General features: G+C 46.3%; 1 protein-coding gene across 2 annotated transcripts in view; it reads right to left on the reverse strand.

Annotated features, from left to right (window-relative positions):
* LOC146174150 (uncharacterized) overlaps positions 1 to 19,950 on the reverse strand; it is a 62,164-nt gene that overhangs the window by 13,666 nt on the left and 28,548 nt on the right. The window contains exons 4-5 of one of the 2 annotated variants that reach the window (XM_084584059.1): positions 16,440 to 16,547; positions 10,341 to 10,430 (exon numbers count right to left, since the gene is read on the reverse strand). In XM_084584059.1, coding sequence (XP_084440185.1) covers positions 10,341 to 10,430; positions 16,440 to 16,547 — 198 coding nt within the window. The remainder of the gene's footprint in view (positions 1 to 10,340; positions 10,431 to 16,439; positions 16,548 to 19,950) is intronic. The other variant, XM_084584060.1, reaches the window with a different exon arrangement.

Genomic DNA, 19,950 nt, shown 5'->3' on the forward strand with positions numbered 1-19,950 from the left:
TTCAATATTCTACTTTAGATTCTGAATTATTATCTTTATATTTTGAAATTCCAGGGTTCAGTCCGTTTACATTAGCGAATATTTATTTCCCTCATGGTGTTCAGGACACCAGATCTCTAGACCACCTACTAATTAATTGTTAAAATTCGGTTATTTCGGCTGGAGATTTTAATTCGCACCATCTATCGTTGGGTTACAAGACGGATCCCTGCGGCAAGCGTCTGTGAGATTGGCTTTCAAACAATAACCTTAACTGCGTGAATTCTGGCTTACCAACTTTTGTACGTGCTCACAGTCAATCTGTGATAGATTTAACTTTTTCCAGCACTAGTGTTTCTATACTAAATTGGTCGACAGCTGATGGTGGCACCTCTACCGACCATATAGCTATTGTTTTTGAGGTTAACTGCCGCTTAACGCCGCCGACATCTCAGTTGAAATCATACGTTAATTAGAACCATCTTCACTCATTTTTGATTTCGTCTCTTCAGTCAGTGGTTGAGGCGACGGAAGAGTTGAAATCGCAAAAATTATGCCAGGCTTTTGCATCCTGTCGTAAGAAGTGTGAATTGTTAGTATGTGCATCAAAAGGTAATACATTAACAAAATGGTGGAATGCAGATTGTTCGCGTGATTATAGAAGAAGAATGGCTGCATGGAAGAAGCTCCTTCACAAGCAGTGCCCCAAACATTGGCATGATTATAAATTTTTTGCAGCTACATTTAAACGCACCGTCGCACAAGCGAAAGATAATTATGATACTGAGCATTTCAATTACCTTTCACAATCTAATAACCGACGTGACTTTTCAGGTTTTTAAAATCACGGAAAAAGATCCCTGTCTCAGAAAATTTACCCTCATGTGTTTCGACTCCTAATTAAGCTCTTAAAACAGTAGAAAGGTTTAGAAAACCGTTTTTTGTCAACAATTCCCAAATACCCTACGTTTGTAGGCCCAGTAGATACGGTTAAGGATGTCCCTAAAATTACATTTTCTCAGCTTTCTTCGAATTTAATGGCATTGCCAGCTGCTGCGCCTGGCCCTGATGGAGTAACGTCAAAAATGTTAAACATACTCTTTGAGGTGTCCCCAAATTCCTTGTTAGAATTGGTGAATTACTCAATTATTCATTCTTGGATACCTGGTGATTGGACAATAGCCAAAGCGATTTCTTTACTGAAACGTAATGCTGGTGGCTATACTTTGAACAATATCAGACCAAATTCTTTAACATCAAACTTGTTAAAATTAATAGAAAGGATCGTACTACAACGGGTTACTGAGTTTGTGAAACAAAAAAAAAATATTCTTATTCCCTGTCAAATCGGATTTCGCGCAAAATGTTCAATAAGGAATGCGCATACCGACCTTGAGAGTCGAATTCTTCTTGCGCAGCGCAAAAAAATGCATGCTGCATTGGTGACTCTCGACATAGAGAAGGCTTATGATAGTGTAGAGCCCCGAATTTTTTTGCACAGATTAGAAACTCTACGTTTTCCACAATATTTAATTGAGTGGATATCTACATTTCTACAAAACAGACAATTTTACTGTTCATTGAATGGTGTGCATTCTGGCAGATATCAACAAACCAGAGGTGTTCTTCAAGGGGCAATTCTCTCGCCCGTGCTCTTTAACATTTTAAAGAGTTCAATTCCCACTCATCAAAATGTTCGCACGTATGTCTATGCGGATGACATCGCGTTCTTTACGGCTGCACCTGACATTCAATCCCTCAACAGGAGCCTGCAATCGTACCTAAGCTCCCTTTAAAATTGGTTATGTGACTTAAGATTTACATTAAACGTTAAAAAGTGCCCTTTCCCTGTTTTCCAATTCAGGGCACGGTAAATGTTTCTCTAACATTTAAGCAAGAAATGATTCCTCAAGTTGTCTTTGAAATATCTAGGGGTGATTTACGACAACCATCTGGCATGGAGGGATCACATTGAACATGTTGCATTCAAAGGGGCTCGTGCTGTGGGTATGTTGCGCAGGTTAAGCAATCCAAGGTCTGGGATGCGGCGAGACGCTCTTTTAATGATTTATGTTATGTATGTCCGCCCAATTATAGAATTTGGATCTGTGTTATTTTCTGGTTCACCTACTTACAAAATTCGTCCACTTGTTCTTTTAGAGCGGGAAGCGCTTAGATTATACCTTGGGCTCCCCAAATTTGTGGCTAACAATGTATTGTACCTTGAAGCCCGAATACCACCGTTCTTAGCTAGATTACAATTCTTGACTGTCCAGACGTATCTAAAAATATATGAATCACAATTCCACCGCTCCCTATCAATTTTTTGTGGCGAGCCAGACTCCTTTTTTTGGAGTCAGATGGCCTCGGTTTCATACCCCGCAGGTAATTCTAGTGCAAAATCTGTTACAACATTTGCACGTAGCCCTTTCTAACATCCTTCCATTGAAAGGAAGTGCATCGTTGGTTCAAATTGTCTATGATGACATTTTCCCAAAAAATGCAAAACACTTATCACCTCACATTTTAAATGGAGTATTAGAAGATCATTTACAAAGTCTTCCCGTTAGCATAATGATAGCAACTGTAGCTTCTCAATTTCGTGAATAGGCCGGCGTTGGAATATGCTGTCCGCCTTTAGACTGGGTTTTTTCAGTTCGTCCTCCGGATTTTACCACAATTTTCCACGCGGAGTTGCTGGCGGTGGTGCTTGCTCTCCGCAAACTAGATCCACCATACTCAACAGTGGCTGTAATTACAGAATTTTATTCCTTGTGCTTGTCGCGTTCTTCGAATATGGATTCGCCAATGCTAAACATAATTCTTTCATTGCTCCCCTCAGATTTTAGCCTCATAATATAGAGTGGGTAACAGGCCACAGTAATGTGACAGTCAATTAGGTTGCTGATAGACTAGCTAAAGAATCTCTGAATGGCCCTGTGTTGCCCATCCTCCGGCAACAGCGTACGTAACAGCAGCACAATTTCGGAGGCATTCCTTATTAAGCACGCAGTCTGGATCTGTTTTATCATCGGATGACTACCTGCATCTCAAGTATTCCTGGAATAGGAAATCATGTCAATCAAGGCAGACGGAGGTCTCTCTAACCAGGCTACGCTGTCGTATTCCGCCCCTATATTTCTATATGCACAGGTCTGGTTTGGCGCTTTCGCCCGTCTGCGCATTCTGCGGGGAACCGGAAACAATAGATCATTTCTTGATATTTTGCCGCCGTTTTACCATGATGAGAAAATGGCATTTAGAGAAGCCGTTACAACAGTTGGGTCCTACTTTGAGCAGCGAGATTTTATTATCGTTCGGTGCCACCATGCTTGGGTACGGCCACAGGCCTGATTTTAACGCCAATCAAAACTTCTTAATAGAAACAAAACGTCTACCTTGCTAATATCGTTTGAATTTTTAATCTGTACATATAAATCTTAGTATACTCCTGCTGCATGCGTTATTATTTACTCTTTTTTATTTTGGTGCTTTTATGTATACACTTCTTTCTCTATTCCCTAGCATTTATTTCTAAAGTGAAGAGGAAGAAGTGCACGAGGAACATTCCAGCCAGTGGCATCGTGATCGCTGCGCGTGACTGTGTTCGCTGTCGACGTGTTCGCCGCTGATCTGCCCAGTCCTGCTGATCGAGTCCTGCTGATCTGCTGAATAAACCCCCAATCTTACGTTTGGTGGAGCTGCCGGTTAAGATCTATCATCTCGCTTTGGAACTCCGCAGCCGCAAATTACCACCTCCTGCGATGCCTGAGGACGTTAACCACCAAGCCGTACAAGTTGGCTCGGCCATCATCTATCCCGGCACCCTCCGCCAGCGAGACCCCGCCATCTTCAGCTGTACTGACGACCACGACGTCGAGGACTGGCTCACATCCTATGAGCAAGTGAGCGCCTACAACAAATGGGACGCGGAAACGAAGTTCAGCAACGTGATTTTCTATCTCACCGGCGTAGCAAATCTATGTATTCCATCATGGTCCGCGTTTGAAGCGACCTTCTCTGAAGTTTTCGGCCGTCCGGCTGTGAGAAAACTACGCGCTGAACAGCGCTTGCGTGCAAGGTAACAGCCGGTAGGTGAGAAGTTCACGAGTTATATTGAGGACGTCGTCGACTTGTGCAAGCGCGTTAACGCACAGATGTCAGAGGCCGACAAGATCAAGCACATTCTGCAAGGCATCGATGACGACGCCTTTCAGATGCTGTCGGCTCGAGATATCGGCACCGTCGCCGAAGTGGTCACACTGTTTCAAAGTTGTGATGAACTGCGCAAACAAATGGCCATAACTCGCGCAAACACCATGCACTCTGAGTCTCTTGCTTGCCTGACAGATGCAGGCGAACATTCTGGGCTCCTGCCGCAAATTAAGAGCTTCATTCGGGAAGAAGTTGCTCGACAGCTCTCTCTTATGTCCTGCCATCAAGATCCTTCCTCACACATAGCTCCCAGTTGGAGCCAAATTATTCAAGAGCAGGTAGCTGAATCTCTTCCTCCAGCCCCTCAATCCATGCCTGTCGCATCCCCGTAACATATGCGGCTATTGCTGCCCGACCACCACCTACATATGCTCCGCTGCCACCTGCCTACGTTCAGCCGCCTCCTTCGCCTGTGCGAGAACCTGCGCAGTTTATTCAACCGGCTCCAAGACCACGTAATCCCTGGTGCACGACGGATAACCGGCCAATTTGTTACACTTGCGGGCTTGCTGGACACATTTCTCGTTATTGCCGCAACCGTCTCCCAGTGTCGGCACCACCTACTCATGGTTCTGGGTACTGGTCTCCGACGCCTCAGTACTCCGCGCCTACTGAACTTCCAGCCCGCCGTCATTTCTCCCCAGACCGCTCAGCCATGTCCGTCCGCCGTTCACCATCGCCGCGACGCCGCTCTATCTCTCCGATGCGACGTCGACAGAACGCTTCACATGAGGAAAACTAGAGACCGCAGTTCCTGAGGCGAGAATTGCGACCCCGTCGAACCTCCCAAATCCTCATCTGTCGCCGGCAAACCTAATTGAAATTTTCGTCGAGGATGTTGCTGTCATGTCTCCAATTGACACTGGTGCTGCGATTTTGGTAATGGACGCAAAACTATGCAGCACTTTAAAGAAAGTGAAGACGCCAATAGCGGGACATTCGTTGCGAGCGGCCAGCGCTCAGCATATCAAGCCTTTAGCAGCGTGCACCGCACGAGTAGTTATCCAGAATTGCCTTTATACGGTTGAGTTCGTCGTGCTGCCAAGTTGCTCACACGCTGTAATTTTAGGCTGGGATTTTCTGTCGCGTCCCGCTGCTATTATTGATTGTGCTCGAGCTTAAGTGGGGTTCTCGACTGTGCCCGATGCCTTACCAGACGCTGATCAATCAAATTCCTGTGCTAAAGCCCCCGCCGCCGAAGATATCGACCTTCCTCTCTGCTCTTCAGTGCTTGTTCGTGTCACTTGTGCCTCTGTTAGCGATGACACCGTTCTCTTCACACCAGCCCATACTTTCCTGCGCCGCAGGTGCCTTCCATTGTCCTACGCAGTGCTCGCTATTTCCGCTTTCGTTTCCATGTTATGGGTCTCTAACCCATTTCACTCCCCTACTGCTTTGCGCCATGGTGAATGCCTCTGAAGTATCCAGCCAATCGCATCCTCTTCTGATCTCCGAGGAACCTGATGACGTGCCGTACTCTGCCGTGACTGCGCTCAACCCCCCTTCACCTGCGCCCGCTCCCCCCTCTACAGACTTGTTCCTCCGTTCCATCGACGCCGATCTTCCTCCAGAGCAGCGCACTCCGCTTTTGATCTTACTACGTACGCGTACATCACTTTCGCTCCTCCTCCGACTCTCATCAAAGTTCTTTGGGTCAAACTTCTACAGTCGCTCACCGCATCGACACCGGCACCCACGGATGGATGGATGGAATATAGGAGCGTCCCCTTTGAAACGGGGTGGTAGCAGTAGCTATCATGCTCATTTTTCTCCCTATTTCTTAATTATAGATTTAGAATGGTTAACTAAACCATCATTCTATTTATTAAATTTTGTTCCTACATTACTAAGATTATTTCACTTCTCTGCTTTTAAGCCACCAATCTTCCAGTCATATTTTGCTAGTTTCCACCGCCGGTTTATTCACCCGGCCACTGTTATCTCTAAACCCCAGAGCTTCAGGAACAGTGATTGCGCCTGCACCAACTTCCGGATGGATACCATTACATTCGAGTATAATATGGGGAATTGTTTCACTGGAGTTTCCACATACAGCACATGCGTCATCTCCATTGTTAAATTTCTTTTTGTAGCTGTGTGTTCTAAGGCACCCTGATCTAGCTTCAAAAGTAGGGCACTGCCTCTTGAGTTATCAAATGAATCTTCCTTCCTGATCTGCATTTTCCACTTTCGGTATAATTCCATACTCTGTTTCTTTTCCATCGAATTTATCCAATTTTTACCTTCTGTGTTTTTTACCTGTTGCTTAATGCTCTTTATTTCTCCGTCCTTGTTACTGGCATACTTACTAGTTAGTTTCCTAGTTCCTTTCCTCCATTCTGAGTCAACGCTTTTTAGGTACAGGTATTTAAATACTTTAGCTGCCCATCTGTTACTGTCCAATTTCCTCAGGCGTTCCTCATATAATATTTTACTCTGAGCTTCCCACACTTCGAAAAGATGCCAGCCCATATCTCCCTGTACCGCCTCATTTGTAGTTTTGCCTTCGGCACCTAGTGCTAATCGTCCAACGGATCTCTGATTTGTTTCTAATATCGACTGTACCTCTGATTTTAGGCACAAAACCGCATTTCCGAAAGTAAGACCGTTCACCATAATTCCTTTCCAAATACCCCTCAAAACCTCATACCTACTGCATACCATACCTACTGTAACCTAACCTCATACCACGCACCACTGCGACAGCGCCCCTATTGTGTGTCTCAACCCAACGCTAGACTATTGAAGAGCAAGTCGACCTAATGATCCAGAATGGCGTGATTCAGCCTCAAGCAGCCCTTGGGCGTCACCTGTTGTCCTCGTAAAACAAAGATGGTTCTATCCGCTTCTGTGTCGATTATCGCCGCCTTAATAAGATTACGTGAAAGGACGTCTATCTTCTCCCATGCATCGACGACGCTCTCGATTGTTTGCAAGGCGCCGAGCTCTTTTCTTCCCTAGATTTACGTTCCGGGTACTGGCAAGTTCCCTTGGAAGCGGCTGATCGCCCCAAAACTGCCTTTGTAACTCCCGACAGCCTGTACGAATTTACAGTTATGCCGTTTGGCCTTTGTAATGCTCCGGAAACATTTGAACGGATGACAGACACTATTTTGCATGACCTAAAGTGGAAGACGTGCCTCTGCTACCTCGACGACATTGTCGTCTTTTCTCCTGACTTTGACACATACCTCTACCGTGAAGCACGTTTTGACCTGCCTATCTGATGCCGGACTGCAGCTGAATTTGAAAAAATGTCGTTTTGCCACCCGCCAGCTCACTATTCTCGGCAACGTTGTTTCCAAAGAAGTTGTATCTCCAGACCCTGCCAAACTTCGTGCCCGTAGCAGCCTTTGCCAAACTGACTTCCATAAAACATCTACGTAGCTTCCTCGGGCTGTGCTCTTACTTTCGCCGCTTTATTAGGAATTTTGCTTCCATTGCTGCTCCCTTGTCAGCACTTCTGTCCGGCAGTTCTGACCTTTCGTCGTGGTCACCAGCGTGCGACGATGCCTTCAATTCTTTACGCCACATCCTCACGGCACCGCCTGTCCTACGTCACTTCGACCCTACAGCGCCTACTGAGGTCCACACAGACGCCAGTGGTATTGGTGTGGGCGCTGTGCTCTCTCAGCGCAAATCAGGTTATACTGAATACGTGGTCGCCTATGCTAGCCGTACACTCACGAAGGCTGAATCTAATTATTCTGTCACTGAAAAAGAGGGCTTAGCGATTATTTGGGCTCTTACTAAATTCCGCCCTTAACTCCGTGGTCGCCCTTTTGACGTAGTGACGGACCACCATGCGCTTTGCTGGCTTTCTTCACTGAAAGACTCTTCCGGCAGACTGGCAAGATGGGCTCTTCGCCTTCAGGAATATGATGTCCGCGTTGTTTACCGCTCCGGCCGCAAGCATCACGACGCCGATGCACTTTCCCGCTGCCCCCTTACAGCTGAGGTGGCGAGCCTTTCCTCTTCCGACGATTCCCCGCCATCGCTTCACATCAATGACATGCCGTCAGCGCAGCGACAAGATCCTTGGATAAATTCTATCCTCGATTTTATCTCCAATCCTACAGCTGCTTTTCCATCGCGTGCTCTCCGCCGCCATGCTTCCCACTTCGCCATTCGTGATAACCTCCTCTACCACCGCAACTACTGCGCAGATGGCTACAAGTGGTTGCTAGTTATTCCCCGGCAGCTACGTTCGCAAATCTGTGACTATTTCCACGCTGGCCCGCAATCCGGTCACGCCGGCGTCTTCAAGACATACACTCGTCTTCGGCTGCGTTACTACTGGCAGGGAATGTACACCTTCGTACTCAAGTACGTTCGCTCATGCCTAACCTGTCAACGTCGCAAGCCATCTTCTCAACGTTCTGCTGGAGAGTTGCTGCCGTTACCCAGCCCACCACGCCCTTTCGACCGCGTCGGCATTGATTTGTACGGGCCGCTTCCCTACACTGCGGCCGGCAACCACTGGGCTATCGTAGCCGTTGATCATCTGACGAGGTATGCAGAAACCGCCGCACTTCCATCTGCCAGAGCGTCAGAAGTAGCTTCCTTCATTTTGCAGCGATTTGTTCTTCACCATGGCGCACCGCGAGAGCTGCTCAGCGACAGAGGACGCGTTTTCTTGAGCGACGTTGTGAAAGCCTTGCTCACCAAGTGCAACATTATTCATAGAACCACCTCCGCTTATCATCCCCAGACTAATGGCCTCACTGAGCGTTTTAATCGTACCCTTGGCGACATGCTCTATATACGTCTCCTTCAACCACTCAAACTGGGACCTCGTCCTTCCGTATGTCACGTACGCATACAATACCGCAACGCAGTCTACTACTGGCTTCTCTCCTTTCTTTCTCCTCTACGGCCGTCAACCCTCTGCTACAATCGGCACCATACTCCCGTATCAGCTAGACATATCAGAGTATACTCCTGCGTCTTAAGCAGCCCAGTATGCGGAAGACTGTTGACAAATTGCCCGCGCATTCATGGCAAACACCCAGTACCGCCATAAATCCAGCCATGACAGCCAACACTCGACACCAGACTTCTCGTCTGGCGCTGTTGTGTGGCTGTGGATACCTTCCAATGCTTCTGGACTGTCTTCAAAATTTCTTACTAAATACCATAGCCCACACCGAGTTCTGGAGCGCACCGCTCCGGTTAATTATGTGGTGGAACCTGTTACGCAGTCCCATGATCTACGCCGGCGCGGACGCGAGATTGTTCACGTTCAGCGCCTCAAACCCTATACGACCCTGCCGTCTTGCTCACGCCGTAAGTCGCCAGGATGTCTCCTCTTCGTCCCGCGGGTAATTGTGAAGAGGAAGAAGTGCACGAGGAACATTCCAGCCACTGGCATCGTGATCGCTGCGCGTGACTGTGTTCGCTGTCGTCGTTTTCGCCGCTGATCTGCCCTGTCCTGCTGATCGAGTCCTGCTGATCTGCTGAATAAACCACCCATCTTACACTATTTTTGCGATATAGTTATACATCTCAAAATCTAATATCTCTGCACCCCAATTCTTGCCCGATCCCCCTGTGTGGGAATATGCCATCAAATAAGAGAACAACAACTTCGCCGGCCTGTGTTTCTCACATCGGTGCCACAAAAAACTGATTATTTAAGCCGAATAAAATATTAGGTGCTACGATTTCGTCATTACGATTGGGCTTTGGGGTATTGAAAAGGTGTAAAGAACCTAGAGACCGGCTAGAATTAGTGCCCTGGTGAACGTCACGGCGTCCCTTTAAGTTGGCACTTCTTTTATACATGTGTTCTTTTGTTCTCGCGAGACACATGCCTTTTTCTACCTGCATAGAAATATTCATTTCCAGAGACTGTTTTCAGGAATACATGGGCGAAGACAAAGAACATATCAAGTGCGGTATTTGTAAGTATTGTTAATAGATACTATATGAGTTAACGCACACATCCAACACTTTTTTGCAAATGTGCATCTCGTGTCCTGCAATTATTTGCCTGGTGCAACGCTCTAGAGCTGGTAGTTGTGATACCTTAAAATAGCATACTCTTAGTAATTATCACTCTTGCCGTACCCTTAAGGGAAATCTCAAATTCTAAAGAATCGTTATAACAAGAACGGCCGCAGAAATGTTTGGGAAAACAAGCATACCCCTTCGATTGTATCCACCAAAACCAACAAGAATGAAACAGCCGTTGACTGGGTCAGCATACATCATCTTAAATGTATTATAAACACCATCTGTAGAGAGGAGTCAAAAAGCTGCGATAAGTAACTTTTCGCCGAGGCACAAACTAAAGATACACGCTCTCGTAACTTGCCACAAATATTACTACGACGAAGACAGCTCGTTGTAGAAACAACGTAAGAGAAAAAAAAATAACAAAAAGAGAACTAATATCCTTCTCTCTCAAAGCAGCTGTAGGATCTCAATTTGCAGTATACGTATGAAGTTATGCCATGATAGATCCTAAAACAACTGATTATCGAGAGTTTTCGCAACTTGTTATGTCATGCGCTAATACGTTGCCGCACTACGCTGACCCTTCATCGCAGCATATTAAAAACTACCAGCTGGATCTTGGTAACAATAGAGATATTTAGTATAGCCTATGAACGCTTTCGTACGATAAAGGCCAGAAAATTACGGGACGCTACTTCGTGTGTTCAATCCGTGCTTTTAGTTGGCCGTACGAAAGCGCGAACGGACGCTACGTTTGCGACATCTAGACTTAAAACAAAAAACACATTCAAGCTTTTCCTTTTTCTCCCATCCAAAACTAGCCAAGTCGCCCCAGAATTTTAGCCAGTTTGTTTGCTGCGACAATTTCGTTGTACTCCCCAACGTTGGTATTCCTGTGATGAATACTTTTACCTTGTATTGCCGTCATGTTGAATACCGGACTCCTTTCAGCCCCGCACTGCCAAGCATATTTTTACGGCTACACGCGTGTAAGCAGGTAAGCCAAAGCGATCCACTTCATTGCGTTTCCAGGCCAACAAAGCAACGCTACTCGTCAGGCTTAGGGACTGCGATGCCGCCGTTCAAAATAAATGAACAAAGCAAATTTTTTAGTAATTATTTGAGCTGAGTGCTACAAGGCAAAGCGAAGACCCCGTGTGCCATTTATAGGTTGCAGCGTGCCCTATAACGCGGTAACGAAGACGATTTAACTCTGAAGCGGGCGGCCTGAACGCCGCCATCTTGTCAACGCTGACCTCCCAACGTACGTGAGGGCCGTGCACGAGTAACTCAAGTTTCGGCATACGCTGGCCGATCGTACGAAAGAGCTCGGTCTCGGGTATCGTATAGTGCGTCACGATATTTTCTGCGTACGCTCTTTGTCTGAGTGTGTCTGTGCGCGCTATACTAAGAGTCTCTAATATCAAATGTATATTAGTTAACCCGTTTATATACACCTGATGGCTTATGAATGTTTCTGGAGCTTTTCTAACCTGGGTGATGGCATTGTTATAGGATATATAAAACCTCTCTTCTGTACTAGCCAAATTATGGGCAGATTATGAATTGGTCTTGTTATGCGGAGTAGGCTTTCGCAAACCTGTTCTTGCAGGGTGGAGCAGCCGCTGGATTTTATTGATTACAAGAAGGCCAGAAGCTTCAAATTGTGCACCGCTCCTATTACGCTGTCAGGTGTAGCAGGAGAGAGCCGATTAACCCACAATCCAAAGCTTTTTGCGCTGAGATGGCACTACACAGAAAATGCTGAAACTTCATTTGTTTGTTCTCTTAATATTATCGGAGTTAAGACTTCGGTTTGGTTTGGTCTGTGGGGTTTAATGCACGAAAGTGGCTCAGGCTATGAGAGATGCCGCAGTGGAGGACTCCGGAAATTCCGAGCGGTGGGAGATCTTTGACTTGCATTGACATCGCACAACACAACTGCGCCAAGCTTTTCGCCTTCACAGAAAAGCGGCCGCCTAGGCAGGGATTCGATCGAGCATCCTTGGGCACAGCAGTCGAGCGCCGCCCCAACCACTGCGCCACCCCAAAAGGGAAAAAGACTTAGGAATTGAAAAAATGTTAGGGTGACAGAACAGCTAGGGGCTTTCAAAACTAAGGTAAACCATAGCAGAGAAGGAATTTCAAATTTGTGAAATTTGAAGACTTCGTTCTGAATTTTAATTTCTTTATTTTTATAATTTCAGAGCATTTAAACTAATCGGAACAAGCGTTATGCAAGCGGAAAGGAAGTCAATCATATTTTTAATCGCAGACATGAAGGTTATTCATATTCAGTATATACAGAAACATGCAGTATACGAAGTGTTAAAGTTAGAAAATATTCGGAACATGTTTGCAGAATAAATACTGTACTTACACTGTACGCAAATGAAAGCAGCTGTATAACATTTCAAGTCCGGAAAATACAGGCAGAAAAACTATATGCGATCTAACTACAACAACCAGCATCGCATTCACGATAGCATTTAAATATCGAATATCAATCTGAACTTTCCGATATGCTTCTCGCATGGCGAATTCAACTGTATGGGCATGGAGATAAATTTTTGTGGGTAAATCGTGTGTGATCTTGAACGTTGATGAACTGATTTGTAACTATTTCTGCATGTCGTAAAATCTATTTTCTTGGGATTGGCACTGAAACATATGGGGAATATCACCATTTCATAGGTCAAAACGTAGCCCAGCTTTAAAGCGCCTTGAATAAAATCACATCACGATAGAGTCAGTAAAACAGATACTGTGAGCGACTGCAGAGTTAGCTTAGCACTCTCAGAAAATGAAGTTGCCTGATTAGAACCTTTACTACAAATTCTATCACTTGACGGAATATTTCAGGGAACTTGCTCGCTCATCGATAGTGAAACCACACCAGCCATCCTGAAGCCACGCATCCACTCTAAGGCCATACTAATGCTCTCCTTATTTTCTTCTTTGTATCAGCCACTCTGGCCTTCAATAATACGCCTAACCACGCTCTGCACTAGTCTAGACCATCCCACTTCATGTTTTCCATGGAATTGTCTTCACTTTTTATTTATTCAGTATATCTTACAGGCTCCTATGACGGAGCATTAAGTAAGGGGGGCATATTAAGGATGAAACACAAAAATGATTGATTACAGGCTACGGCAACGGAGAAGATTATACAAAGAGAAATGCAATGTCAGACAATAACCCCCAATACAAATTATTAGAGCAAATTATTAGCAAATAGAGCGTGTGGCAGCCTTCTCGAATTAAATTATATCAGCCCTCTGAGAGTCCTTCGAGGACATTTTCCAGGCGGCCCTAAAACAACCATTCCTCAAAACTGTGGCCAACGTTACTTACTCAATCATTAAGACTGGGCAGCCCTGGGCCAGCCCACAAATTAAGAACACTTGATGCGACTCCCCGCTCCTCAATCGCAAGATGGCCTCACGTCAGTCAGCGGAGGAAAACTGTTCAGGGCCGGCTCTCTGTGGTTCAGTGTGGTCACCGACTGGACGGCACCGCCTCCCGGCCCACGTCCGACCCTCGCCCTTTATATTAAATTAGTCATGACTTGCCATTCTAACTCATCAACAAATGTTTGAAAAGTTGGAGATCATCCAATGAAACTACAGGAAGTTACGGCCATGGAAAAAGCGGTCACACCTCTAACTCTGCATGCAGTCCCCGGGTGACATGCCGGTGCTCCTTGCCCTGCAGTAGCATGGCATGGATGTTAAAATCTCAGGCTACAGCCCTTTCAGTGGGCCCATACACGTGCATCCTGATGAATCAGGCTTATACCGCAGGTAAGGACGACGTTTACTTGAGCACCGAGCGCGAATACACAATGATACGGGTACTGCCTCTCAGACGCCACTAGACATCAATACATATCCTCAATACATACTGCCCAGGCATAAACCGCGTCTAACTTTCAGTTAAATCTTTGTTCGCGCAATCAAGCTTACAAAGAAGCCCCAGAGACCGTTGGAGACATCAATGCTCCTAGCCTTCAATGGGGCTATCACAGCTATCACTCTTCGCTTTACATTGCTCACGTACCCGGCGTACCCCACAAGGGTGGCGAACTCGGTAACCTGGGACACGTGTCCTCTTCTTTCTCTAGTTAAAAATACTAGATAGGCTGCATGGGATAATTTGGGTAATTCTCTAGGCAGTGTGCACTGCCTTCTCCGTGGTACACGCCTAGCAAAAGCAGCGCGCAATAAACAGAGTCAAGCCAAGCTGACCGATTGGCACAAATTTCGAAAGCTAGCAATCGCTCCGGTACTCTTTTCAGGCGGCTACGCGGGGTGGGGCTAAACATATAGACAGCATCCAGAAGCACTACTCTAGACTACAGACTACCGAAAAGATCCTCGCAGTGGACACTCACCTCGTGAATTTGTGAGAGGCGCGCCGGAGCTTAACTAAATGGGAGACAAATCAGAAGACTGATCGCAAACTACCAGCCTGCATAGCCCAACTCACAGAGCAGGCTGCAGCGTATGCTGTGCAGCTCTTAGATTGAATCTGAATAGCACGCTTTGACATTGCAGCTAATCAAATGAGCTCGAATGGGACATAGCGTCGCAGTCTCATTGACCCCTTTCAAACGAGAGGGGAGACGCAAAGCAGCTTCGGCGAGCTCTGCACGGGTACCAAGGTCCGAAGGGGCCGCTTGCGAACACCTTGTGCGACAGATTTCTCTGTACGCAGGAGCCGACTGGGCACGAGTACACGTACTCTGGCAAGCGTAATCAAACACTCGATGCTCCTTTTGAGTTACATGACCGTAAGACGGCCTTAGCTATATTGCGCCGAGGTACGGCTCCGGGAGGGGCCATCATAACAGTGAACCTGTTAGCGAACCTCCCGGGCTCAGCACCCTTCATTTGTTAGACTACAAGAACCAAATCTCTGATAGGCGTCCACTCCATCCCGAATGGAAAACGTTCCCCAAAGCAGGGAAGTCCGGGAATGCAGACAACCTGAGGCCTACATCAATGACCTGTAACGAGATCGCTACTCTCCAAACCTGGAGGCCAGGGGCTTCTTTGCAGCCACCACGTTCGGGTTTCCACCACATATGAATGCGCACGACGTCCTCCTCCAGCTACACAGAGACCTAATACAACCCACAACTATACAACGTAATTACAAAGCCATCCTTGCCTTTAGCAGAAGAAGGCTTTTGAGAATGGCAAACACAGTAGCATACTGGCCGACTTCAGCTCACACAATTCCAGCACTAAGGACGCATACACAACATATTTCCTCTCAAAACGCAAGTTCTTTAACCAGACTGAGGAAGAGGATTACGTCCTTGACAACATGGGAACTCGGGGAACTTTTAAGGGAGCGGTACTATAACAGCTTATGTTCGACGTAGCTATACTACATCTCTCAATTCAACTGGACCGGGTGGAAGGAACTCAGCATGCATCATATGCAGATTACATTACTATCTGGGCCACCGAGGGGAGTTTTATTAAATGAAGGACCGCCTTCAGCGGGCCGCTTCCAAGGTCGATGCGTATGCTATCGACTGTGGGATCCTATGCGCTCCAGCAAATCGGAGCTTCTGCATGCAAAAGCGAATTCAAAAATAACATAGCAAAACGCATCTCTTTGTTGAGAGGTACTATCATTGAGGTAGAGGAGCTCCGGTTTCAGGACCTGTTCATTCACCACAGACTCCGACCCGACTCCAAAGTCAAGGCGTTGGGGCTGCTCAGCTCCTACCAGGATCTGGAGCAGGCCCGCCTGCTTAACCGCTTAGGCACCTAACATGCTTTTTCTCCAGGGGAGGCATAGAGTATCCAAGATCTGTGGCGCCATATTTCCTGGGTCTCACCGCTACCCCTTAACATGGCCACCGACACGCACGAAAGCAGATGACAAGCACGGGCTCGGGCACTTCAGGGGCGGAAAGGCTCCTGACCTGGTGTATATTATGCAGACATAGCAAGGCCGTCGCCAACTGTATTTTACACGGCCGCTGTTCTTCACCAGGAAAAACTCGTTGATGGAGTCTCCTTCTGAGCACTGAATTCAGTGGGAGCTGAGGAAGTGGCAATAGCGCTTGTTGCTGCGGACAACAATACAATGTTTATCATAACAGACTACTGAAAAGCATGTGATCATTACTTTGCAGGGACGATCTCCCCCTCAGCGAGTCGTATTCACAGGGGGACTGCCGCAGATCCAAAATTAAAGAAAATTATTTTGGTTCCTAGCCACGAGGAAACGAAAGCTCTGACGCAGCTGCCCGAGTGCTTGCTCACCAGCCTCCTCATGAAAGCTCTTCTGGCTCGGAGACAAACCCGCCGCTTCTCTGGGTTTCCAAGAAATTGTAAAGCTTGAGAGCGACCACCACCGCCTTTTCCTGGCTCCTGCGTAAGATTGAAGAACGAGCTTGAAGGCGCGTTCAAACTGGCACTCTACACTGTCCTGCAATGTTAAAGCATTATGATCCAAACACGGATGGGAGATGCCCCCGCTGTGAGGAGAGCTTAGATTTCTTCCACATGGTATGGGCATGTACCTGAAATCTTCCCCTTCCCCTTCCCCTATCCCTTCCCGAGAGACATGGGCGCTGCCCTCCTCAACTGCTCCACACTGGAGTCTCAACGGGCTCTGGTGAAACGAGAGCAAGATGGGGCCTTGTCATGCAGTGTCGCGGACAGAGACGCCAACTATGTACCGGAGCCACTCTACGATTCCTAAACTGTAATTAATCAATAAACGTTCCCCACCATCACGACCCTGCAAGGGTAGTGTCATCCTGTGAAGTGGTCAGTGCCGCCTCGGAAGTGGCGGCCACCCCCCATTGTACTGCCCACTCTTCACAGTTCCGGTTGGGCGAAGCACTCGCACTATTTTCGGACAAAATGCCCGGGTGTTGTGTTCTCCTATGAACGAACCATTCAAGAAAAAGATGGAAAATGTTCCGATTTCCGAGAGAAGCAAAAAGAAGACTACTTTGAATTCTAACAGTCAGGTGAGACAAGTGGTAACCTGAAAGGTAATATGCGTGCAGTGAAGTAGTTTTCTTTTTGTATAAAACCAATGGTTACTTCTATGTACTTCCTCGCAGCATTTATTCTTCATGTCTTCTTGGTCTCCTGCGTATGTGCATGCGTGTGCTACTTTGCTTTGACTTCTGAAACGCTAGCTTTTTTATTCGCTTGTGCACGGATTTGCGTGTGCTTTAGCGTGTAACCGTTGTTCCGTATTTTCCGGCAAAGCTAGTAAAGCGCAAAGTGGCAAAGAGCTTGAACTGTGCCAGCTCACATCCGCTCATAGTAAGCGGCGTTTGCACGGTACTTCCTTGGCTCTGTTCGAAGCGATTAAAAACGAATGTTATGTGGCTGTAAATCAAAACTGGCTTTATCGTCTAAGAAAATAAATTAGCAGAACCAGTAGCAGGGCCAGACAAAGAGACACTGTGGTTGCGGGGACGCTTTGTGCACCGCGTCTAAGAACGAAGTGTCCCTTCATACCTTTAAGGCTTGAACTCCGCGCGGAAAATACCGGTCGTTTGGTTGCGACCCTTGAAATGCGGGGTGGAGCCGCGACGAAGACATTGAAACCAGTCGCATACGTAAATCGAATGGCTTACAAATCTTGTAAAAAACAGTGTGCATATAGAGCAGTTTGTAAGCGCATATGCTGTAAAGAGTGCTGTAGGTAGATTTCGGTTTAAATCTATTGTTCTGTCTATTTACCCTTTGTCACCGTAGCTTGGTGGCTGAGCAAATCTTTTTTATTTTTTGCTGCCCACGCTTATTTGTTCCTGTAAGCATAGCCTAGAAAATATATTTCTCTACTGAGCTGTACTTTCTAAAGAACCCTGAACGGTATAGCAGCGTGATTTTAATACTCCAAGCACTCACCTGCAGTCGCGCTACTAAAGAATTCTCTAAAACGTCTACCTATTTATGTTTGCAAGGTTGTCTTGCTTGTTTGTTAGGTTAACTCCGCGAAAATTTGATTTTAAACAGTGTTATGATGGGTCACTGTTGTTTTAGTTCCTGCGCTCAAGGCACACTTTGAAGAAAATGTGTGGCACCTTGTGAACAACACAGAAATTTTGTGCAGACGACTACGCCAGAAGGAGGCTGCGCACATACCAGCGCCATCAAGAGCTCGCAAGTCTCGGCGGACGCGGAACCAAAGCTGCTGTTTTTGATTTGCAGTGAGTTGAAACCCTGAATTATCTTTGCAGTAGGTTTCGAGTTTCTCAGCAAACCAACCTAACATCGCGTCAGCGATCCACAATTTAGCTCCTGCTATTCGTTTCTTTTGTGGTGAAAAAACATTACCTATTATTTAGTTATTTTTCAATAAGGATCTTGTTGACAAGTTTATCATTCGTCGCTTAGATTAAATCCCTGCAGAATATATCTACAACACGACCTCACAGTCATGCAAAGTTTTTTTTTCAACTCCACTTCATAATGCAACCGTAGCACGTAAGGTTTTGGGGCAAATATATGCGGTGGCTGATTCTCTATTGAATATAGAAATCATCGAGCGTAGACCGGAGACATTTTTCGTTCATCATGTGTTTGTTCCATGTTTTATCATATAATTACCGCAGAAATTTCTTTTTCGTAACCCGTTTAATGCGCGCTGGCCGTGGGTTTCCCATGCGTTGGGCATCAGAATGACCGACCCCGTAGCAGACAACGCGGTTGTCTCCACCCTGCAACGCCGGCCAGGTGTGGGGGTAGGGGGGGGGGGGGGGGGATAGAGGGGTGCGTACGCATAGAGGCACCATAAACACCGCTAGATTCGCGTGCCACAGTTGCGGAGGAGCCTATGGCGTGGTGCCCGCGGCTGCTGCCACGTACAATGACGCATGAAGCACATGCTGACGCAGCTCAGGAATGGTGTCGTAAAGTTTTCACTTAAAACGTATTGCAAATTGTACTACCAGTTTTCATTAATGTGATTGATAGCTGACAGTTTATCACGTCCATATTCAAGTCGCCTGAGCCGTGGTTGTACTTGCCCAGTAAAGAACGCTTGTAATTAATTTTTATATCTTGATTTATAGCAGCACACATACGCATGCACACCTTCATAAGATTGACCATTATGAGAGCTATAGATAACATATTTGGAAGCATATACCGCCTGATAAACAATTGATGCCTCTCGCGAACACAGTCAGAAAGAGAGGCGAAACAATGCATAAAATTCCTAAAACACTTTTGATGGCTTTACATAAAGCCTTTACAGTAAAACGCAGCTAATTCCACCAACCTTAGACGAATGTACACATTAGGCTGCAGGCGTCAGAAGGTCACGGAAAGACAGTTGCAGAAGGATTATCGCACATCCATAAAGTGCCATATAAAAAAGGAGTGTCATATATTCAGTGGTAAAATTTTAATTATAAACCTTGCAGGGAGAGAGAGAACGCTGAGAAAAACAGATGCCAAATTCTGTAGCTCCCTTTCTCACATTCCAAACGAGGAGAAAGAAGTACATAAAACTATGCGCAAAAACAATTTGGCGCGTAATAACAACCCAACAGGAGCAATACACGAGAAATATTTTAGCCATCCCCTGTGGAGACATAGGCCTTCTGCTGGTCGTGTCGGTTGCTCAGGCAAGATGTGGTTTCTTGAGCATGAATAAACCTTCGATTATATTCTAAGCACCTAGAGAAATCGGCTTTTTTCACTAAAAACAAGGGTGCAAGGTGAAGCCGTTTTTATGCAAGACGTCGTCTGTCTGTTCTCATTATATTGGACCGATAATTTCAGTTCGCACTAGCAGCTATGA

The sequence above is a fragment of the Amblyomma maculatum genome, chromosome 11, assembly GCF_055883805.1.
Source record: "Amblyomma maculatum isolate TAMU_Amacu chromosome 11, ASM5588380v1, whole genome shotgun sequence".
NCBI lineage: Eukaryota > Metazoa > Arthropoda > Arachnida > Ixodida > Ixodidae > Amblyomma > Amblyomma maculatum.